General features: G+C 41.9%; 2 protein-coding genes across 6 annotated transcripts in view; one reads left to right on the forward strand and one right to left on the reverse strand.

The window, feature by feature from the left end:
* The first annotated feature begins 560 nt into the window (after nt 1-560).
* Nucleotides 561-4,498, forward strand: LOC139416043 (insulin gene enhancer protein ISL-2B). The gene is made up of 6 exons (XM_071164290.1): nt 561-618; nt 974-1,163; nt 1,486-1,745; nt 2,621-2,904; nt 3,226-3,393; nt 3,692-4,498. Exons 1-6 carry the CDS (start codon nt 561-563, stop codon nt 3,806-3,808), a joined length of 1,077 nt encoding a protein of 358 aa, XP_071020391.1. The 3' UTR covers nt 3,809-4,498.
* A 2,119-nt stretch (nt 4,499-6,617) lies between these two features.
* LOC139404678 (S phase cyclin A-associated protein in the endoplasmic reticulum-like) overlaps nt 6,618-24,871 on the reverse strand; it is a 94,467-nt gene continuing 76,213 nt past the window's right edge. For all 5 annotated transcript variants that reach the window (XM_071147465.1, XM_071147396.1, XM_071147359.1 and 2 more), the window contains 5 exons: nt 23,800-24,040; nt 19,636-19,785; nt 12,388-12,579; nt 7,744-7,792; nt 6,618-7,502 (listed from right to left, as the gene is read on the reverse strand). In XM_071147465.1, the coding sequence (XP_071003566.1) occupies nt 7,399-7,502; nt 7,744-7,792; nt 12,388-12,579; nt 19,636-19,785; nt 23,800-24,040 (736 nt within the window). In that variant the 3' untranslated portion in view covers nt 6,618-7,398. The remainder of the gene's footprint in view (nt 7,503-7,743; nt 7,793-12,387; nt 12,580-19,635; nt 19,786-23,799; nt 24,041-24,871) is intronic.

Consider the following 24,871-nt stretch of genomic DNA (forward strand, 5'->3'; position numbering starts at 1 on the left):
CAACTGGTGGGTCGTGCATTTAAAGTGTGTAGAAAATGATAATTAACTTTTGTTTTTTTATCATTTTACCTCTGAACAATTTTTCTTCAATCACAGTCTTTTCAATAGAGTGTTATTAGCAGGGCTATTTAGCAGAGTTTGTTGATTTTTTGGTCTCAAACCAGTGAGTTTAGCATTCTTCATCAAGAATATGGGAAAAATGTAATTTTTGAAAATGAAAAGGTATGACTGTTGTTCCCTTGTCATATAAATTGTACATTTACTATCAATATAGCATTGAAATCGTTTTCCAGCTATTTGGGTCCAGAGGCAAAAACCAGTTGAGAACTACTGATCTAGTAAGTAGTCTATTGTTTCATAGTCAAAGCCTTTGCATAGTTTACCCCCTCCCCAAACGCACAGAGGTCCAGGTTGACATGTGACGTCACTTTGCGCGTGGGACATTGCTCTTCTCTTCCAACCTCTCAATCGAGGAATAGAAGTTAGCAGTCAACCAGGAACGGGACCGGGCAGTCTTCCACTCAATTTCTTAATCCTTTGGCCTGCACTATCCCTCCTGTATGGTGGATATTATATTAAATTCTTCTTTCTTGGGTGATATGGGGGATCATTCCAAAAGTAAGTAAACATTCGTGTCCCTATTTTAATTTTGACCCAGGCACATTTAAGATTGATTTGATCGTTAACAATATTGGGCTATTATTGGAACATTTCACGATTTTTTTGTTTGTTGCATTGGTCAATTTCGATAACTGAAAAGGGTGATGTGAATACATCTTAGGTCTACGGTCAGTTATACCCGTATATAGCTACGGCCCTTCGTTCTGGAAATGACAAGGATAACAAAACAGGACACGACACGGTTGCATGCTGCAGAGTGGAAACTGAACGAACATGCGGGGATTTAGCGAGTATATCTGGTGATTACATTGGTGTAAGTGGTGGTAGCATTAATATACTGTGCATTCGACAGAGAAGTCTGGAATCGCAATGTGTGTGGGCTGTGGGAGTCAGATCCACGACCAGTATATCCTGCGGGTCGCCCCGGACCTGGAGTGGCATGCTGCGTGTCTGAAGTGCTCGGAATGCAGTCAGTACCTGGATGAGACGTGCACTTGCTTCGTCCGAGATGGCAAAACATACTGCAAAAGAGATTATGTAAGGTAGGAGTTGACTAAATTTCCTCACTGACGTGATTTCAGAGCTTTGGAATTTCCAAAGGCCCCAATTGTGAAAGAAATTGTAGTTAGGCCTACTGAAGTGGAAATGTATGAGAAATTGTTCAAACTGCTTGTTGACACTAAACAGTTTCCACATGAGAGAGAATAGCACAACCTAGTCAAAGTTTCTGGTTTATTTGGTAAAAATACAATCAAAAAAGGTCGACTTGTGTTGTAGGCTATTCGTCTCCTTCATCTGACTAAATTGCATGTTTTTGTTATGCATTATAAGGTATTGAGACCAATGTTCCTATGTCCTTTTCAGATTATTTGGGATTAAATGTGCAAAATGTAACATTGGCTTCTGCAGCAGTGATCTGGTGATGAGAGCTCGTGACAACGTTTACCACATGGAGTGTTTTAGGTGCTCGGTGTGCAGCCGGCAGCTTGTGCCGGGGGATGAGTTCTCTCTGCGGGACGAGGAGCTGCTCTGTCGGGCTGATCACGGGTTACTTCTGGAACGGGCCTCAGCGGGAAGCCCCATTAGTCCGGGAAATATTCTCTCCAGGTCTTTTCATATTGCTGGTCAGTGAACGAATAATGGTAGTAATAATAATAACGAGAGAATAATATTAATATTAACGTTAATAACAACGAAAGGATATAGCATAATAATAATAATTGTAAAATAATATATTTTTTTATAATAAGTTATTATTATTATTATACTTGTCTGCAATATGTTCCTTTCACTGATCAAGTGTGCAGACTTTTAAGCCTATAGATTTATTACATTACTTTCATTGGTAGACTAAACATTAATTAAAACATATTGGGTGTTGTTTGTATCTATTAAGTTGTTAAAGCTATTAGACTAAAGTGTATGTCAATTCATTTATTTTGAAAACAATAAGGTAACATTTTGGCTGTGTAAATGGGTATGGGTATGCAGCAATGGTCGATATATTTTTGTTAATTCAAATACTGAAAGTTTTGAGTTTGTAGGTGTGAAGTTAGAAAAATACAGAATAAAAGACGTCGATCGAAATATGATTCTACAACAAAAAATAAATTAATGTTAAATGGGAAGCATTTTAAATTGTATTTGTAATTCACAAAATGTTTTTGAGTTAGTATTTGAAGGGATATTCAAATATTGTATAGCCTGTTTAATTAAAGTTTACCAAAGAATCTTATCAATTATCACGAAATGACATGATCGTCGTTATTATTATTTTTGGTTGAGTACATCTTCACTGAGGAATGTGGGTGTTTTATATGATTGTTTTTTTCCTTTTCTTTGTGAGTTTCCTATGCTCCTGCCTTGATTGTGTAATTACTAGGGAGAAGTAGGCAGAATAAGTGTATCTATCATCAGTTATGATTGCTTTTCTAAATTTGGCTCAGTCAGTGGAAATGACATTTTCAAAGATATTTCCTTTTGAATATTTGTCCCACAGATCCTGTGTCAGTTCGACAGCCTCCTCATCGGAACCACGTCCACAAACAGTCAGAGAAAACCACTCGGGTGCGAACAGTATTGAACGAGAAGCAGCTTCATACCCTTCGGACCTGTTACAATGCCAACCCAAGACCAGACGCTCTTATGAAAGAACAATTGGTAGAGATGACCGGTCTTAGCCCGAGGGTCATCAGAGTTTGGTTTCAGAACAAACGTTGTAAAGACAAGAAGAGAACTATATTCATGAAGCAACTTCAACAACAGCATCACATCGATAAAACTGTAAGTTCATTTAGACATTCTAATGCAACATAAACTAAAAATAAAGGTGTTATTTAATAGGGCGTGCCAAATAAAATGTAATGAATGCATATTTTTATTTAACTAGGCAGTTAAGAACACATTTTTACTTACAATGATGGCCTACGAACAGTGGGTTAACTGCCTTGTTCAGGGGCAGAACGTCAGCTTTTTACCTTGTCCGGGATTCGATGGCCCAATGCTCTAACCACTAGGCTACCTGCCGAACATATTGCACTTTGAATGTTGAGAAAACCAGATGGATGGTGGTGAGATGTTTGTTGTGATACATTTTATCTGTAGAATCTTCAGGGGCTGACGGGTACACCTATGGTGGCAGGCAGTCCAATTCGACACGACAACACGGTCCTAGGGAACCCAGTAGAGGTGCAGACTTACCAGCCCCCCTGGAAGGCCCTGAGCGAGTTCGCCTTGCAGAGTGACCTGGACCAGCCCGCTTTCCGGCAGTTGGTAGGCACACACACACAATCATTTTGCAATAAATGTGTTTATTCAAATATCACCCACTCGATCACTGAATGGCATATCTCGATTCAGATGAGAGAATGCGATTTTATTCAGTCAAATATTTCTAAATTAAATAAATGCTTTTCAGCATCAAATTCGAAGGCTGGTCGATTTACATGAATATTAATATTGGCCTAATATTTGCATTGGACTTAATCGAAATATAAGGGTCAATATCAATATGCAATAAGCAATATTGAGAGAAGAAAAACGCTAATTAAAACAACCGTTTCCATCGCAGGTGTCTTTTTCTGAATCGGGCTCCATGGGTAACTCCTCCGGCAGTGATGTGACCTCCTTGTCGTCGCAGTTGCCGGACACCCCGAACAGCATGGTACCAAGTCCGATGGACACGTGAGACCAGCCCAACAGTGACGCTTCGAACTCCAGCATGCTCCCGCGTGCTCTGCATGAGAATTGTCTAGTTAACAGCTTTGAGAGGAAAAGGATTTCATCTTATTTAAAGAACAATAACGCTGGATTTGTCTATGAGGATGCACCATTTGTTCACGGAGGGACCGGTCTGCATTGCTCAGGATCGGATGAATTTTAAGTTACCAGCCAGTGACAACCAAGGGCTATAACTAAAGCGGAGGCTGAGCCTCGGATCTTACCTACATGGTTGGACATAGTCTACGTGAGGATTATATCTACAAACATTCAACTTTATTATGAGTCGCTAGCTTGTAATGATGAACATATCAGAACATTATCCATAGTGGCCAACAGTTGTATAGTTTCATCTATGTAAGTTTCCTATGTCGGGTTGCGACCATGACTCTGTAGATGTGCATGATTTCTAGAGATGATTTAAAATCAAGCCCTGTAAAATATTGTAATTAAGTGGATGGGATACAGATTGTGGAACCTTTCAAGAAAAAGTAAGTTATTGATATTTATTATGCGAAAATGTAGGCTATCGTATTAAACCCATATGAACGGTTTCATGTCTAATGAACTCTGCATGTGAAATCTCATAGATGCAGTAATTCAATCAAATATTAACTGAAATTTCAAATGGACAAAATAAATCACTATGTATTTATGAAACGGCTATTTCATGGTGGTTTTGCGTTGCCATAAGCCTATGGGCTTAATCTAAACCATGTAGCCAGGGTGAAAAACGTTTGAGATGTAATAGGCCTATAGAATGTCAAATTAATTTCGAACCATCCAAAATAAATCACTGTGATGTCAGTTAAGACCACAATCTTTCACAGAATCGCGTTAGTCATTAGAGAAAATCAAATTGATGGAAGGTATCATTTTAATGGCATATTCAAAAATCGTAACGCAACAGAATCAGTTGGTCAAATGCAAGCATTTCTACGTTGAGGCCTGTTTGTTAAATACAATTGAGGATAACATATTGTTTATGCAATTGTCCTCCACATATGGATTTGCGATGTGATCATTCCAGTTTCACTTGTAAAGTCACAAGTCTAGACAGGGCTCGGCGGCTCCTTATCTACGCTTGGCATCATCTGCAAACGATACATTGAATGGAACCACAACAAACCCACCTCTCTCTGTCGCTGGAGTCTGTGCTGAAGGGGACTCCCACCCTGCGAACGCATACATACTGGCATGTCTTGGGTTTATTTTACTTCCAGGCAAAATCCTGGATAGCCTCTGGACAAGGAGTGCAGGTCAAGATACTGACGACATACTAGACCTCAACAATTTGTTGTTGTGGATGAACTTTCTGATCAGAGGACGCAACAGCATTCTAACCTCTTAATCACGATCGGAAACATGATCAGTCTTACAGCACAGTACATAGTAGTCCTAGCTAGGTCTCTTTATGTGACTTCTGGCATCAAATCAAAAAGCCACTAGGCCTATCCTGCCATGCATAGTCTTTTATGTCAATAATTGTAGCTATGCAACAGCCTACTGACCAACAAATTCTGCCCTTGTACCCCACCTAATCTTTCCTCTGGAAATATTTCATAATCGTGGTTGAAATGCATTTTAGAAACAAAGCATAGATTTGAGATACAGGCCTAATCAAATTATTTCCCCCTTAAACATAACATATACACATTCATATTCACTTGATAAGTGTTTTGCATATAAGGAAGGCAATGTCTGGAATAAAAGTTTAGAACTTTCAAAGTCGCACAGAAAATAACAGCATCCATAGGCCTCAAATGTTGGAATTGCTTTATCCATTAGCCTTGCTATAGGCCTAGATAGGCTATGTAGTTAGTTGTATTGTTGCATATTTCTGTCATTTACACAACTCATTAATTCGTCCATAAAGCCATTTGATCAGATAATTATATAGTATGAAAATCTACAGTTCACAATCAGCCATTTAGCTGTATCTGATAGACATTAGTCCAAACAACAGCCAGCATTCGTTAATCCACTGTTGCGCTCCGAGCGGCAGAATGAAAATAGATGCTGTAATTTCCTCCTGCGTCATTTCAGGATTTCACCTAACCGATAACAAATGATAGGAATCTAATGGACACATTTCCCATATTAACGTAATCAGTTGTCATAATTCTGATGTATAAATAATTAGGCTACTCCACAGTTTGGGGTAGGGGTAGGGTACACTACTTCAGGAAATAATAGACCTAGGCTACTTTTCAAGCGGTAGGCCCATTGTAGAGCTGCAGTATGCTGCATGTGAAATGCGTTTAAGAGTCTTATGCATTTACTATCCCTTAATATGAGAGGCCTCTTCAGTTGATATTAAAGTTGAAGAGACACTTGGCAAGAATTGTGAGAATATACCCAGCCCTGTATAGGTTTATGTACTGAAAATAATTATTCAATATTGCATTAATTTCTAGGAGTTATCTTTCAAAAAATATCCACTAGTATGTCTCCTTGCTGGGAGCTCTGAATTAACTGTTGGGATTGATTGAGCTGCTCCAAGGCAAGAGCAGAGGATTGACTGGGTCTGCACAACTGAGTCTGGTATAGAGAAGGACCAGCCATTTTCTTTTACCCCAGCTCCTCACACCACCTGGGATATTAATCACTATTACAAATGTTACAATGCTGTACAGGCAGAAAATTACACAGGCAGAGAGGCTACAGTCAGTAGTTCTCATTAATTGTCACTTGATCAGTAGACATAGGGGAAATCACTGAGACTTGAATGAGTGAGCCGTACAGTCTCTAGCTAAAAATAACTGGAGGACAATGAATGACGCCTAATAATAAATAATTTATTAAATGGGATAAAAATGTAATTTACTAAATCAATTATATTTTGTAAGTTCTTCACAGCATAAAGGCAAGAACAAGGGACACATTTGTACTTGAAATCAGGACAGCTCCTACTAGAGCAAATCTAAAATGTACAGAATAAACACATATAGACTATGTAACTTACATATTGAAGTACAAAACTGCCCAACGCCTGTAAAATAACTACAGGGAAAAAAACATTCTGATCAGGTCATTCACATCTTAACTGTATATGAAAATATTAAAAGGAATTAACAGGAAGTACACAGTATTATTGATGAACATGTTATGTAATCTAACCATTATGAGAGTGCTTTTGATTATCTCTGCTCTCTTCTGCTACGTTGTCATTCTATCCACAATAGAAACACAACACGAAAGCAAATGACTTGGTTGGACAAGGAACATAATTATTGTGCGTGACTCACGGTAAAATACACAAGATACTCACTTCCAACTCAAACTTTCGTGCAAATCGCCCATGGACATCGATGGATGACTTACACAAACATTTTACTTATACATGTGCATCTCAAATTAGGATTTATCCCTCGTCTTCTAGGATTTCAAGAGTTTTGGGAAGGCTAAGACTGCATTTTTTAAAGAATAAGCCCATATGCAGACTTCAAATCTAAATGGGAAAGTATGTAGTGTAGAATGGAGGGTTAAGTGTCGGTTTCTACTTTGTAGTGTTTTTTATGTATATGTGCGTGTTAGAGGTCGGCATGCAATTTTGGATTAGTCCTCCTGCTTCTTGAGGAAGAACTGCAGTGCTGATTCCCATTGGTCTCTGGGAAAGCGGTCGGACAGCTCACAGTAATCCAGTGTCTGAGAGACTCTGTCTGCAGGGTGACAAACCATAGAACATTGTTTTTGTCTGAGCAAGATGCCTCACGATTATACACTAATATTTAAGAATTACAATCGTCAATTGACCAAAACAATTTATGTAAATTCATATTTTTCAATTGAAAACACTGTACTGTGACCTTTTTAAAAATGATTGGTGAATGCATTAATACATTTTAATGCAAAACTATCAAAACAAATTAAAAGTGAAAAATGGCATTGAAGAATACCTACCTCCTTGTTGCATTCTGTTGTCTGGATGGTTCTCACTTGAGGCACCGTCCTGGAGGAAATAAGAAGAATATGTCAGAGTGATCCACAGTATTAAGACAGGAGTAGGGGAGAGGCCAGACACCATTGCTCACCAGCTGTGAAGAAATATAACATTTTATCCACCATATCTAAGCAAACCATAACTCATCATGCTTGAAGCTAACCAACCTAAATAGGTACGAACAGATAACTTTACCTTAAACAAACTTTTGCATTCTTTTTGCAACGATTTCATGATGCCGGATTTGATCCTGACAACGGTGTGTTTTGAACATCCGAAATAACTCAGTGTATTTTACATACCCATACACTCTGTTTGCAGTCCCTGCATGTCTCCCTGTTCTGATTAACACACACATTAATGCTTATAAAGATGTCACAATATACTCATAATTTCAATACGAACCATATCCTTAAAGGGATAGTTCACTCAAACTATACAATGACACATTAGTTCCTTACCCTGTAAGCAGTCTATGTGCAAGGTATGATAGCAATCCATGCTTTGGTTTAGTTTCCCTAGCACTAGCTGGTACAGTTTCCTAATGCTAACATTTTAGCATTTGTGGCACAAATCCCATTCAATTCATGGAACCGATATTATACTGAACAAAAATATAAACGCAACATGTAAAGTGTTGGTCCCATCTTTCTTGAGCTGAAATAAAAGATCCCAGAAATATTACACCTGCACAAAAAAGCTTAATATATTTTTTTTAAAGAGCAAAAATGTGTTTACATCATTGTTAGTGAGCATTTCACCTCTGCCAAGATAATTCAACCACCTGACAGGTGTGGCATATCAATAAGCTGATTACACAGGTAATCACAGAGGATCACTCTGACATATTCCTCTGTGCTGGGGACAATAAAATAGCAGTTTTATATGCAGTTTTGTTACACAAAACAATGCCACAGATGTCTCAAGTTTTGAGGGGGTGTGCAATTGGCATGCTGACTGCAGGAATGTCCACCAGAGCTGTTGCCAGATAATTGAATGTTAATTTCTCTACCATACGCCGCCTCCAACGTTGTTTTAGAGAATTTGGCAGTATGTCCAACCGGCCTCACAACTGCAGACTACGTGTAACCACGCCAGCCCTGGACTTCAACATCCAGCTCCTCACCATGGTCTTGACCTGACTGCAGTTCGGCGTTGTAACCGCGCAGATTGCATGTATGGCATCATGTGAGTAAGCGGTTTGCTGATGTCAACGTTGTGAACAGAGTGCCCCCATGGTGGCGGTGGGGTTATGGTATGGGCAGGCATAAGCTACGGACAACAAACACAAATTATTGTTATCGATGGAAATTTGAATGCACAGAGGTACAGTGATGAGATCCTGAGGCCCATTGTCATGCCATTCATCCGCCGCCATCTCCTCTTGTTTAAGCATGATAACGCACAGCCCCATGTCGCAAGGATCTGTACACAATTCCTGGAAACTGAACATGTCCCAGTTCTTCCATGGACTGCATACTCACCAGACATGTCACCCATTGAGGATGTTTGGGATGCTCTGGATCAATGAGTACGAGTGTAAATGCGCACAGGCATTGAAGAGGAGTGGGACAACATTCCACAGGCCACAATCAACAGCCTGATTAACTCTATGCAAAGGAGATGTGCTGCATGAGGCAAATAGTGGTTACACCAGATACTGACTGGTGTTCTGATCCACCCCCCCCCACCTTTTCCCCCAAGGTATCTGTCACCAACAGATGCATATCTGTTTTCCCAGTCATGTGAAATCCATAGATTAGGGCATTAATTTATTTCAACTGACTGATTTCCTTATAAGAACAGTAACTCAGAAAAATCTTTGAAATTCTTGCATTCAAATTTTTGTTCAGTATAGCATTTTTCCGTATCATGTTCAAATCATCCATAAGTGACTTTAGTGAATCTCAATCAATTGTAGGTACTGTACTTTTGAATGATTTGAACATGATGTGCAAAAAATGCCATTATCAGGCCCACGACTTGAATGGGATGTGTGCCAGAAATGCTAAGAAGTTAACATTTAGAAACAACGCCAGGGAAACTAAACCAAAGCACGATTGCGGACATACTGTCCATAGACTGCTTATAGGTTAAGGAAACCAATATGTAATTTTGTAATTTGGGTGAACTACCCATTTAATACTATTAAAATAGCAAAAGTACTAGCAAAGCAAGTTTTTGCTTCATCTCAGGTTAATTCTATAATAAATAATGACACAGGGAAGGAGGAATCTATAGATCTTCCCACTGTTTGGCTGAAATTACAATAGCCTGTCCCTCTATTGTGCGAGATAATCTTAATGTAAATAATGGTGGTAGCTAGGCGGTGAGAGGCGATGTTGTCAGAGAAGATGAAGGAGACAGCTTGTTTACTGGAGGCTAAACCACTGGCAGGTAAATCCACTGAGGAAGCCATGTAGGTGCTAAATATCCACCAGGAGACAGACACATTAAAAAAGGTCCAATGCAGCCGCTTTGATCTCAATATCAAATCATTTCTGGGTAACAATTAAGTACCTTACTTACTGTGATTGTTTTCAATTAAAATAGGATTAATAAGTAACTTAAAGAGCAATTTCTCATACAAGGATTTTGCTAGGACTGTCTGGGAGTAGTCTGAATGGGGTTGGGAAAACGGAAAACTAGCTTTTAATGGCTGAGAGGTTTGTAACTCTTTCTTATTGGTCTATTGACTAATTTACCACCTGGGGATGTCACCGGGCAGGCCAAAATTCCATCCCACCAAAACAGTATACCTCCCCCCACCCTTTTCCCTCAGAACAGCCTCAATTCGTCGGGGAATGGACTCTACAAGGTGTCGAAAGCATTCCACAGGGATGGCCCATGTTGACTCCAATGCTTGACATCAATAAGGGATCATAGCTTTCACTTGGTCAGTCAATGTCATGGAAAGAATAGGTGTTCTTAATGTATACAGTGCTTTTGGAAAGTGTTCAGACCCTTTGACTTCTCCACATTTAGTTACGTTACAGCCTTATTCTAAAATGGATGACATTGTTTTTCCCCCCCTCATCAATCTACACACAATACCCCATTATGACAAAGCAAAAACAGTTTTTTAGAAATTGTTGCAAATGTATAAAAAATAAATAACTTAAACATCACATTGACATAAGTATTCAGAGTACTCAGTACTTTGTTGAATCACCTTTGGCAACGATTACAGCCTCCAGTCTTCTTGGGTATGACTCTACAAGCTTGGCACACTTGTATTTGGGGATTTTCTCCCATTCTTCTTCTCTGCAGATCCTCTCAAGTGCTATCAGGTTGAACGGGGAGCGTAACTGCGATGTTAGATCGCGTTCAAGTCTGGGCTCTGGTAGGGCCACACAAGGACATTCATAAAACTTGTCCCGAAGCCACTTCTGCGTGGTCTTGGCTGTGTGCTTAGGGTTGTTATCCTGTTGGATTGTGAACCTTCGCCCCCAGTCTAAGGTCCTGAGCGCTCTAGAGAAGGTTTTCGTCATGGATCTCTGTACATTTTCCCTCGATCCAGACTAGTCTCCTAGTTCCTGCCACTGAAAAACATCCCTGTGCTTCCACCACCATGCTTCACTGTAGGGATGGTGTGAGGTTTCCTCCTGACGTGACACTTGGCATTCAGTTCAATCTTGGTTTCATCAGACCAGAGAATCTTGTTTCTCATGGTTTGAGTCCTTTAGGTGTCTTATGGCTAATTCCAAGCGGTCTGTCATGTGCCTTTTACTGAGGAGTGGTTTCAGTAAGGCCACTACCATAAAGGCCGGACTAGTAGAGTGCTGCAGAGATGGTTGTCCTTCTGGAAGGTTCTGTCAGAGTGGCCATCGGGTTCTTGGTCACCTGCCTGACCAAGGCCCTTCTCCCCCGATTGCGCAGTTTGGACGGGCAGCCAGCTCTAGGAAGAGTTCAAACTTCTTCCATTTTAGAATGATGGAGGCTACTGTGTTCTTGGGGACCTTCAATGCTGCAGAAATGTTTTGGTACCCTTCCCCAGATCTGCGCCTGCAATCCTGTCTCGGAGCTCTACAGACAATTCCTTCAACCTCATGGTTTGGTTATTGCTGTGACATGCGGTGTTAACTGTGGGACCTTATATAGACAGGTGTGTGCCTTTCCAAATCATGTCCAATCAATTGAATGTACCATAGGTGGACTCCAATCAAGTTGTAGAAACAGCTCAAGGATGTTCAATGGAAACAGGATGCACCTGAGCTTAATGTCAAGTCTCATAGCAAAGGGTCTGAATACTTAAGTAAATAAGGTATTTCTGTTTTTATTTTTAATACACTTGCAAAAAATTCTAAAAATCTCTATTTTATTTGTCATTATGTGGTATTGTGTGTAGATTGATGAGGATTTTATTTAATCTATTTTAGAATAAGGCTGTAATATTACAAAACATGGAAAAAGTCAAGGGGTCTGACTACTTTCCGAATGCACTTTATGCAATACAGAAACATATATTTTTTTACTACACTGTGCCTTTAAAGCAAAAAGCCTGACTAAACCGGTGGCTCTATTATGTATTTGCTCTGTATACATAAAATGTGCTAGTTCTTCAGAAAATTAAAGCTTCACCAAAACATCAGTGTGTGTGTTACCTGTATGAAGGTGGCCAGTAGCACACAGCTCATCTCCTGCTGCAGAATAACCTTGTTCTGGGGATTGTTGTAGCAGGCTGAGATGAGTGAAGGGAAGAGCACTTTGATGAGGCGCGGGTGGCTGAAGTACTGGAAGGGTAGCTGACACAGTTTCTGCAGCACGCTGGGCTGGCGGCCAGACTGCACTATCACCTGGAACACACAGAGCAGGGCCAGTCAGCCAGTGCCACCCGTAAATCACTGCCCTGCACCCCTCCCACCCATAAATCTGCCACTAAAACAACACACAAACACCCATTAGGAGGAGAACTGGAGGGCACAGCATCCCACCACACAATTACAGGCTATAAAACACAATGATGGGATGTTTTGCTCTTCCTTTGTACTGCAGGTAATTTCCGAGCTGTTGTGAAATGGGGGCAACAAGAAATAGTAATGTGAAATATCTTCTTGATGAGAAATATCACTTCATTATCAAAATATATAGGCTTTTATGTATTACCCGGTAACAGTTATCTCCAACTGTGTGAGTGTCACTGAGATATTGAAGCCAACACCAGACCATATCCCTGTGGATGTGCACTGCACAGCTTAGGTTAAGAGGGCATGCACTGCGTAGGATTGGGGGGGAAGGGTGAACAGACCTCCACTGTAGCCTTGCCACCACCACTAAGAAATGAGCAATACCATTAATGGAGTTCTCACCCGGCTGACATCCTGCTCCCCTTTACCAGCGGCCAATCAATCACACAATTACATCCGGCCCACCAATATTAAAACCAAATCACGTCCAGCCTAGTTTGATTAGAGCGGGAACTGGTCCAAAGGAAGGGGTCCTGGCCTAATGCTCAGGGCATCTCCCCAGAGCCTGGGAAGGCCATCAGCACTTCTCTGAAAACTGGGGGGGGGTGTCACCACAGTAAATCCTGTCTGGAAAAACACCCCACTGCTTTACAGGTACAGAGACCCAGGCTGGGGCTCAGCTGAAATAGGAACCAGACGGGCAGGGTGAGGTCCCCTGGCCACAGTGACATAAATTCAGAGGATTTACAAGATTTGGAGAATACACTTAACAATACTCTTCCAATGCATTCTCTCTTTGATAATGCACTTTAAGGTTTAAGGGTAGGATAAACAAAGTGATAATTCACTGCTTTTATAATTTCAAGGTGAAGCTCCTCAAAGCTCTGTTCTACAGCAGCGTTCAAAGGGCCACAGGCGATGCCTCTTCCTATTAATGTCTGTAAAGATTCTTTACTGACCAGCTAAAACAAAAGAGGCTTTTTAGGGGAGTTAAGTCTCCACTGGCACACAACTAAAGCAAATTCTCAATGAGGTTAACAAAGATGAACTCACAAACATGCAGGTTCACTAGGAGGATACCGAAATACCCTGTATTTTCACTGTCATGTAATGCAAGAATAATCTAACGTTAACTCCACTGTACAGAAGGAAAAAAGGGGAAGATCTCTATTTTGAAAACAATCAGCTGCTTATTTTCATTTTAGAAGCTAGCTGCAGGACTTCGCAAGATCCTAGATCACCGAATCAATCTTTACCGTTGCAACACTGCCGGAGGAGGAACGGCCAGAGAAGGTGGTCATACATTTGATTATGAGATCCCAGGTAAAGGAATCTTTCATCAGAATATTGAAAAACACACTTCAGAAACACTGCAGACTAACAATTTGTTGTTGCAGGGCCTGCTTTTGGACATCATAATCCTGAACTTTCATAGGTCTCAGAGATTCAGAAGTCAGCGTCTGCGTTGGGGCCGATGCGCTAAGGACTCAACCTACAAACCATACAGCAATCTCATAATCCTCCACTATGCAGTGTTCCATCCTCAGCTGCCTAAATAAATTGCCCACCCTCAAGTGCCCTCTGCAGGGAGGCATACAGTGCCTTCAGAAAGTATTCATACCCCTTGACTTATTCCACATTATGTTGTATTATAGCCTGAAATCAAAATAGATTAAATGTTTTTTTCCCCCTCACTCATCTACAAACAATAGCCCATAATGACAAAGTGAAAACTTTGTTTTAGGAAACGTTTTCACATTTATTGAAAATAAAATACGGAAATATCTCAGTCACACAAGTAATCACACCCCTTAGTCAATACATGTTAGAATCACCTTTGGCAGTGATTACAGCTGTGTATTTCTGGGTAAGTCTCTAAAGCGCTTTGCACACCTGGATTGTACAATATTTGCACATTATTCTTTAAATTCTTCAAGCTCTGTCAAATTGGTTGATAATTGCTAGACATCCATTTTGAAGTCTTGCCATAGATCGTCAAGCTGATTTAAGTCAAAACTGTAACTAGGCCACTCATGAACATTCAATGTTGTCTTGGTAAGCAACTCCAGTGTATATTTGGCCTTGTGTTTAAGGTTATTGTCCTGCTGAAAGGTGAATTTGTCTCTAAGTGTCTGTTGGAAAGTTGGACTGAACCAGGTTTTCCTCTAGGATTTTGCCTGTGCTTAGCTCTATTCTGTTAATTTTTATCCTAAAAAACTCCATAGTCCTTACCGATGACAAGCATACCCATAACATGATGCAGCCATTACCATGCCTGAAAATATGACGATTGGTACTCAGTGATGTGTTCCATTTACCCCAAGCATAACACTTTGTATTCAGGACATACATACAAGTATATACAAGTATATTAATTTGCCACATTTTTGCAGTTTCACTTCAGTGCCTTATTGCAAACAGGATGTTTTGGCATATTTTTATTCTGTACAGGCTTCCCTCTTAATTAATACAGTTGCCATGCTCAAAGGGATATTCAATGTTTGTTTCTAGATTTTTTTTTACGCATCTACCAAAAAGGTGCCCATCTTTGCGAGGCATTGGAAAACCTCTCTGGTCTTTGTGGTTGAATGTGTTTGAATTTTACTGAGAGACCTTAAATATACTTGTATGTGTGGGGTACAGAGATGAGGTAGTCATTCAAAAATCATGTTAAACACTATTTTACTACTAGTTAATTCACATTATTAGGTGACTTGTTAAGCACATTTTTCCTCCTGAATTTATTTAGGCTTGCCATAACAAAGGGGATGAATACTAACTTTAATTAATTTGTAAAATTGTCTAAAAACATAATTCCACGTTGACATTATGGGATATTGTGTGTAGCCCAGTGACACAATCTCAATTGAATCAATTTAAAATTCAGTCTGTAACAACAAAATGTGGAAAAAGTCAAGGGGTGTGAATACTTTGAAGGCACTGTAAAACAAGGCCAGCTGGCAGCCAAAGGTTACCTAGTCCTACAGAAACCAAGTCTACAGGCAACTTTCCAGGACTCTGTAGGCATCACCCCAGGTGAAGAGCAATAACAGTGCCCCACACGGTGTTCCTGTCCACTGGAAGTATCTATTCAAACCCTGACATCATAAAAAGGTCCAGCAAGCGTCTGTCTGAAGCCATGAATCAAGCCGCAGTTTAACACAGACCCGTAAAGCTCAAGTGCCTGGTGGTTCTGGTCTGTCTTAACTACAGAGATCTGCCTTTTCAAACAGGCATTCTCTTTTATGACTCACCATTACATAACCACTTTGCTGTCCACTGACAACAGAGAGTGTGTAAAGTTAATGTTCCGAAACGCATACAAAACCTTGGGAAAGCCCAAGTTGAAGCGGAAACCAGGCGGTATGGACTATCCAAATAAAGTGTTACCAAAAATAAAACTCTCATGCAATAACCAAGGTTAGCTAGCTAGCTAGATTTGACAACTTCTAAGAGTCAGAGTGAACCTGTACTGTAATTCCAGCACATTAAACATTTTAAATTTGAGATTCCTCCACACATAGGAAGACTACCGTGGATGAATGGACAGTGGAGTAGTCTCTGTTCCGCATGCTGTCTAGACAGACCCAGACACCTCAGCTAGAGGAACCATGTCAGCCTTCAAAACAGGGCAACAAACCTGAAGCTCTTGCCTACAACACAAGTCAGACCCTCTGCCAAGCCTCCCTCTACACACTGGAGTTACCCTAGTGAAGGAACGGCCCTACTGATAAGAGAGAGGGGCAGATGATATTAGAGGACACAGAGTTTTTTCAGGAAGACAAGCTACTGCTGAATGTGCCTCTTAACAACTAGCTACCACCTGATTGAGATGAAGTAAATTGTCAACTGACAATCAGATGTCGACATGGACATTGACTTAAGATATCCCCTGGACAAGAAGAGAAGATCCCACCATGGCTTTTAAGAGACAGACCAAGGGTATTCATCTCCTATAAACCACATGTGACACGGTGTTTGCCAAATAACGTGTAATTATTCTAGATCTATCTGCCTAATAACCATGTCAACTTACAGCAGATGATGCCGTTCTGAAACTGCCAAGAGCCACAATCAAAATGAGTCATTCTGCAAATACAACCTCTTTAAAAAGATATGGAAGGTTTATGGGGAAAATGTCCCCTTAACTACACTGAAGTTAGTTGGACCTGGGCCCTCCCAATATGGAGTGTGTAAATCATCTACAGAGCTAACAATCAGCCCTTACCTGCCAGTCACCAGTCTGAGTTGGTGTGTGTTTACTGTGGTGTATAGTAGGAGACATAGGGTGCATTCCCCAGCACTGGGTTGGCTCCCCAGGAAGGCGTGAAGGTTTAGGGTTGTGTTGGCAGTAATGGGGAGTTGATCAGGGATTACAGGTGCAAAGCTGTGAGCTGGAGTCTGCAGGGCAGAGGAAACACCTTCGTACAGAATGGGAAGGACAGGGGCTGGGCTGGCTGCAGATAACACTGATGTGTGGGATGTCAGTCTGGGAAGGGGCCTACTGCAGTTCACAAGCAGATAGTTTTCTATTTTACAGTAGACTTCTTAGTGAACTGAAATATTGTATCCGAGTAGTAAATGCATTGCAAGTGTCGGGATGAATTAATGTCAATTTAAGTCAATTTGGGAAATTGCATTAAGCTCCTGAAAACTTTCCATAGTCTGGAACTGGTCATGAAATGGAAAGCAAGCAAAGCCAGGGGTCTGGGTTAACGTGTCAACATCGCTAGCATTTACTGTTCCTACATTTTAAAGAACCTAGAGATCATCACCATGAATGACTCACAAATGAATCACTTGAAGGTTGGGAAGAAAAAGTTGCGGGAGCTTACCGGTACTTATCCCCTCATGAGACAAGGAACATGGCAGTGACAAAACAAGTTTCATTTAGCCCCTTTTTAGTGTGACTGTCTCTATGGGTTCTCCCAAAAGACAATGAAAACATATGGCCACATGGACCTGTGAGCCGAAACACTTAAGCACACACAAGGTTACATATGTCACTCTCCCAACGGATTTCTATGTGACAGGCTGAGTTATTCATACCCTCAGAGCAGGGAGAATATATATCTACAAAGACCGTCTTCAAAGTTCTACGTTTTATGAGCAGCGTTATTTCTAGCGCAACACATATAAACAAAGGCTGGTGTGCCTGCCTGCCGACAGTGAATCAGCAGTCTGTGTGACCGCACGGGCGGGCCTGCTTTTGTGCTCTGCCAATGCTTACATTAGTCTGAGAAAAGCTAAAGCTACTCCAAATATTCCCCTCTTCTCCATCCATCCTGCTTTTTTCAGGGCCCAGATCACATGGACAAATTCCAGGAACCGTGCCACTGGCCAGGATCAGTCCACGAAGGTTGCTCTTCACATTTCCTCACATTTTCTCAAAGGGTTCTCACACCTATCAAATAAACAATAAAAGGAACAAGTCCTAAACACTGATTTCACTCTCTGGGATGACATTGGAGTAGATAGACAAAGGCTACATATAACATTTACTAAATTGTCAGCAGCTTGTGCCCTGATTGGAAGTCACAGGTTGAAGACTTTGCATTAGGGCATTTCAAATTAGCAAAGTGCGCTGGTCATAAATGAATATGCAAAGGTCTGCTACTCCCAGGCAGACTGTTAGGTTAACTTTGCTGGGCAAGTACAAAGCCCAATCATCTGTCACCCCCCTAATTCAATCATCGGTCCTCATTCAATTATCCAATATAATATGCAAATCAGGCCAACAAATGCTAATTACGTACATCAAAATAATTAAATTGGATAGGAGAAGCAGAGGAGAGCTGAACTGCCATAAAATGGAGACAGATTCTTTAATTAGGGCTAAAACATCATGGATATTAGAAACTGAAATCCGCCTATAAATTGCTGCGTGGTTGACCGCGCCTGTGAGGACATTAAAAAGGCAGAGGTTTGAGGTAAAGCTCGATGGCTGGCACTGAGGGTCAGGCTTCACTTAACTAAAGCCTGGCCAACTGTAGCACTTGTAAGCTGCTCAGGGGCTCAGTAGACAGACCATGCATGACAGCCAATTACACAGCAGCCAAGTCTGCTCCATCACATCCTGCTCACAGCCACATAGGCCCAGTAGCCTTAACACTAGGCCTGGGCCAACACAGCAAAGCACACAACACTAGAGAGAACTGGCAGCTCCACTGGGACAGAACAATGGACCATGCTACTGAGGGACAATAGAGCACCCACAGCCCAACAGCACAGAGGTGGCAACATATGAATCTTTAAAGAGGTGGCTCTTGTTGCTTTTGTATGAACCACAAAAAACTACACCCTCTCTTCATCTAATGATACATTACCAGAAGCATATAAAGGAAACAGAAGTATCATTATATGGACAGACTGTTGCAACAGGGCCACAATGCCAAACCAGATACCATTCATCTCATATTTCTGAAACAGAACAGATACAGTGGGAACTGAAATGATTGACACCCTTGATAAAGATGAGGAAAAAATGACTGTATAAAATAATTCAAATACTGTCTTGGGGGTATGTCTAAAATGAGACAATACATTATTTACCATTCATTTCTATTGGGCACAAAATAATCTGAAATACAACCAAAACGAACTACAAATGCATCCAACAAGTTTGTAGTCACAAGCTTGATGTTGTCATTGCATGCTAGGAATATGGGACCTAATACTACACGTTTGACTACTTTATATAGAATAATCTTTAGGGGTGTCAATTTTGCCCCCTACCTTTTTGAGAAAAATCTTTCTCTGAGCATACAATATAGCTCAGGATTTGAATTATATTTATTTATAGTCATTATTGCTCATCTTTATCAAGGGTGTCAATAATGTCTCAAATTACAACAGTTTATGGTGATAACTAAAGAAAAGGCATGAAACAACAACATTGACTTTATTACATATTTGAGTATGTGTGTGTGTGTGTTAGACCTTTACCTGGTTGTCAGGGTGGTTGACGGTGAAGTAGCCCACACAGATGATGACTTCCTGCAGCAGCTCTTCAGAGGAGTGCTGAGAGCAGTACCACAGCAGGGAGCTCACTATGTGGCGGAAAGCAAGGGACAGGCCCTCGGCACCTAGAACAGTCTGAGACGGCACAGAAAAAACATCAGCATTCAAACACCACAAAAACCACAAACACAAAGCAGACACAATCTAGCTGGAGACATTCACTAAATCTAACTGGATAGCGAACAACAACCGTCCTAAAGAGTATAAAATCAACACGATGATGGTAATATAAGTGAGGCTGGATTTGCTAATTAAAAGAGAGGAGAGGGATTTGTGTGCTTTAGCGGGTAGAGATTCAGACTAGATGATGCAGTGTACAGGGACTCCTGCTAGGGGGTCTCTCCCCAGCACCAACACCAGAGGGTCCTACCAGAGGGACCCCAATCCCCCAGAAAATGAGATGCTATCAGAGGTCCACAGACAGTATTTATTAAACATGTCAGCATGACTGAGCACCACAGGGTAAGCAGAGAAAAAACACACTGGAATCAGGTTGGGGTGTATGTATGAGGTTTTGGGACTGATGGAGGGGAGGAGGTAAAACAGTCTCCTAAATAGTACCTACCTGAGAGGCCCACTCCTGTTAGCTGACCTGAGCCTTACTGCTGTCTAATCTCTCAATATAACACCCTGCAATACTGGAGACATAGAACTCTATTTCTCCCCAACTGTAATTAACCATACCCATCAGTCTTAGGACAGCGAGACAAACTGAACCCTATATTTTGTTAGTGAATGAATGCAAAGGCTGAATATACTGTCTGTTTTGATGGGCACCAAAAGGTTGGTGATTAAATACTAATATATTTTATTAATTTACTTGAAAATAGACATCAAATATTTGCTAAATAACTCCTTTTCAGCTTGAAATCCCCTCTAACCACACTATTTGGTAGTTGATTCTGGGGCCTAGCAAAATGTCCAATGAGAAGAGAGAGCAGCTCAGCATCTACTGTAGTGCTTATTAGTCGGCACTAGTGTGGGGTAATGTGAACCACAAGGTGATTACAACACAGGCCACAAAAAACATTATTTAAAATGTTCATAAAAACGTTGGCACTGAAAAGCTTTGAGTTCCAGCTGTTATGAATAGCCTGAGCATGGCGGAGCCGAGGGAGAGCAGCCTCTGTGTTAATTACCCACAGGTATTAAAATAATTAATAACTCTCCCACTTCCTCCCTTACGCCGTTCTGTTTATGCGCTGCCTGAGCACAGTGAAGCTGTCATTCTCTCTTGATCAGAGCTGGTAATGTATGGCTCGGGCTACAGCACTAATCACTCAGGTCCATCCGCATTTCTGACCCACAGTGCTCCATTTAACCTCAGCAACTGACCCTCGGTCAGGGGACACTCATGTTTATGTCCGAGAGGTCAGGTTTATCCTGAGGATAAATACTCCAGTCCAATGGCAGCAGCTCCAAGACCTGGCCTCTGCTGCCTGTCGATCAGTTACACATGGCCTTGTTGCTGCCAGGAAGAGGAAAGAGGGATATTTGTGTTGCCTGATGCTTGTGCACAGGGATATCAAATCAAATTGTATTTGCCACACACGCCGAATACAACAGGTGTAGACCTTACCGTGAAATGCTTAACCAACACTGCAGTTCAAGAAATCGAGTTAAGGAAAGATTTACTAAATCATAATGCATAGATAAACAGCAAGTAGGGAGGGTGCAAATAATCCAGCTGGCCATTTGATTAATTGTTCAGCAGTCTTATGGCTTGGAAATAGAAGGTGTTAAGGAGCCTTTTGGTCCTAGACATGGCGCTCCGGTGCTGCTAGCGGTAGCAGAGAAAACAGTCTATGACTTGGGTGACTGGAGTCTTTGACAATTTTTTGGACCTTCCTCTGACACCGCCTAGTATATAGGTCCTGGATGTCAGGAAGCTTGGCCCCAGTGATGTACTGAGCCATACGCACTACCCTCCGTAGCACCTTACGGTCAGATGACGAGCAGTTGCCATACCAGGCGGTGATGCAACCAGTCAGGATGCTTTGATGGTGCAGCTGTAGAATTTTGAGGATCTGGGGACCCATGCCAAATCATTTCAGTCTCCTGAGGGGGAAAAGGTGTCTTGGTATGTTTGGACCATGACATTTTGTTGGTGATGTGGAAACTCTCGACCGGCTCCAATACAGCCCTTTCAATTTTAAAATGGGGGCCTGGTTGGCCCTCCTTTTCCTATAGTCCACGATCAGCTCCGTTGTCTTGCTCACATTGAGGGAGAGGTTGTTGTCCTGGCACCACACTGCCAGGTCTCTGACCTCCTCCCTATAGGCGGTCTCATCGTTATCGGTGACAGCAAACTTAATGATGGTGTGCTTGGCCATGCAGTCGTGGGTGAACAGGGAGTACAGGAGGGGACTAAGCACACACCCCTGAGGGACCCCAGTGTTGAGGATCAGCATGGCAGATGTGTTGTTGCCTACCCTTACCACCTGGGGTTGGCCTGTCAGGAAGTCCAGGATCCAGTTGCAGAGCTAGGTGTTTAGACCCTTAGTTTAGTGATGAGCTTTGTGGGCACTATGGTGTTGAACGCTGAGCTGTAGTCAATGAACAGCATTCTCACATACTGAGGTGTTCCTTTTGTCCAGGTGGGAAAGGGCAGTGTGGAGTGTGATTGAGTTTGCGTCATCTGTGGATCTGTTAGAGTCATATGCGAATTGGAGTGGGACTAGGGTTTCCGGCATGATGGTGTTGATGTGAGCGATGACCAGCCTTTCAAAGCACTTCATGGCTACTGACGTGAGTGCTACGGGGCGGTAATCATTTAGGAAGGTTACCTTCGTTTTCTTGGGCACAGGGACTATGGTATTATGTTCAAAACATGTAGATATTACAGACTCGGTCAGGGAGAGGTTGAAAATGTCAGTGAAGACACTTGCTAGTTGGTCCGTGCATGCTTTGAGTACACGCCCTGGTAAACTGTCGAGCCCCGCAGCTTTGTGAATGTTGACATGTTTAAAGGTCTTGCTCACATAGGCTACGGCGAGCATGATCACACAGTCGTCCGGAATAGCTGGTGATCTCATGCATGCTTCAGTATTGCCTTGCTTCAAAGCGAGCATAAAAGGCATTTTGCTCGTCTGGTAGGCTTGCGTCACTGGGCAGCTCTCGTCTGGGATTCCCTTTGTAGTCTGTAATAGTTTTCAAGCCCTGCCACATCCGATGAGCATCAGAGCCGGTGTTGTAGGATTCAATCTTAGTATTGTATTGATGCTTTGCCTGTTTGATGGTTCTGGATTTCTTATAAGCGTCCGGATTAGTCCCGCTCCTTGAAAGCGGCAGCTTCCTGCTTTGTTTTTTGCCTGTACGCAGGAATCAAGAGGATAGAATTATGGTCAGATTTGCCAAATGGAGGGCGAGGGAGAGCTTTGAATGCGTTTCTGTGTGTAGAGTAAAGGTGGTCTAGAGTTTTTTTTCCTCTGGTTGAGGAACGGATTTAAGTTTGCCTGCATTAAAGTCCCCGGCCACTAGGATTGCCGCTTCTGGATTAGTATTTTCTTGTTTGCTTATGGTCTTATACAGCTCGTTGAGTGTGGTCTTAGTGCCAGCATCGGATTGTGGTGGTAAATAGATGGCTACGAATAAAATAGATGAGAACTCTCTTTTTAGATGGTGTGGTCTACAGCTTATCATGACTTCTATAATATTAGCGCACCAGCAGTTATTGACAAATAGACACACCCCAGCCCCTCGTCTTACCAGACATAGCTGCTCTGTCTTGCCGATGCACAGAGAAGCCAGCCAGCTCTATATTATGAGGGTGCTAGTCAATAAAACTGTGAGAGAGGACATTGGTGACAAGGCCTTTTCATGGAACCCCCTATTTGGAATGTCTGTCTGTGGAATGTGTCCAGCATAATACACCTACGTAACCAGCAAGACCAGTATATACTGTATGGTATGTGATGTGCCGGTATTGAAAAACCTGCCCCGCAGGCAGCATAACCTTTGGAATTAGAGTCACTGTAATTAACACCACCTACTGGACCTGCAGGATGAGGGATTCAAGTGTGAGAATGTGTGCGTGTCTCTCTCTGTGTGTGTCCTGTACCTCAGTATGAAGTGGTGTGTGTGTGTTACCTGGAAGGCAGACAGGTCGAGCAGGGCGAAGCTGTTGAGGAAGCGGAGGCCCGTTAGGGCCACCTGGATGACCCCTGGGGCATAGGGCTCCTGTGGGCCCTGGGCAGCCGGCTCAGGCAGGGCGGAGCTGTGGAGCAGGATGCAGTACAGAGTGTGTACCACACCCACCAGGTCTGTGGACTGCAGCAGGGCCGTCAGCCCTGTGGGGTCTGTACGCTTGTTGTCAAATATACTGGGAGAGCTGCAAAGGACACAGGCAATATAAATAAACATGTGACATGATCATTTAATTTCTGCTCAATGAACATAGTGACAGTGAAATGTTATATAGGGAAATTAATGGGATCTGACCACATTAGAAGTTCTCCAAACGTATTATTTATTATTATTGATTAAAATGCTTCACTTCATTCTAAATCAAGTAAAAGTTCAATTCACAACATAGCTTTTGTCTGCCCTCACCACAGTGACCAGAGACTCAGGATGTAAGAGTGAAGGCAGTCTGGTCCCTGTGGCTTCTAGATTTAGGGTTACCCCTTCAAATATAAATAATAGGGCCTGCCCCATTTACACTGCATGCCTATCGGGTTAAGTGGAGTAACTGGTTACACTGAGTGAGAGGGAAGTGCAGTCTGGGGGCTGTGTGTGAGAAGGTGTCTATGCTCAGCTGTGCACTGAAGATTATTTAGGCCTAATCAAGGATGATCGCAGTTAAAAGCTTGGTCATTATCACTACAACCACAGACTGAGAAATTCCTTAATGGTACAGCAGTGACACAGAAATGTGACTGTTATTTTAAACCAGTTCAGAATGTGAGTTTGAGCCTCCAAGCTGGGCAGAATGAACACAGGAATGTGGAAGTAGCTCTGACAGCTCATGGCAGTGGCTCATCCATGCCCTTGGCTGCAGAAAGCTTCCTGGCAAGGTGCTGTGTACTCAGGCACATTTAATTAAGGTCCACCTTACATGATTGAAAGCAGCATGTTAGTGTGTCTTAGCAAGGAGGCAGATTAAAAGGGATTGGTAACATCATCCTCTCAGCACACATCACAGGTGAGAACAGAACGGGAG

This window comes from Oncorhynchus clarkii, chromosome 1 (genome assembly GCF_045791955.1).
Source record: "Oncorhynchus clarkii lewisi isolate Uvic-CL-2024 chromosome 1, UVic_Ocla_1.0, whole genome shotgun sequence".
NCBI lineage: Eukaryota > Metazoa > Chordata > Actinopteri > Salmoniformes > Salmonidae > Oncorhynchus > Oncorhynchus clarkii.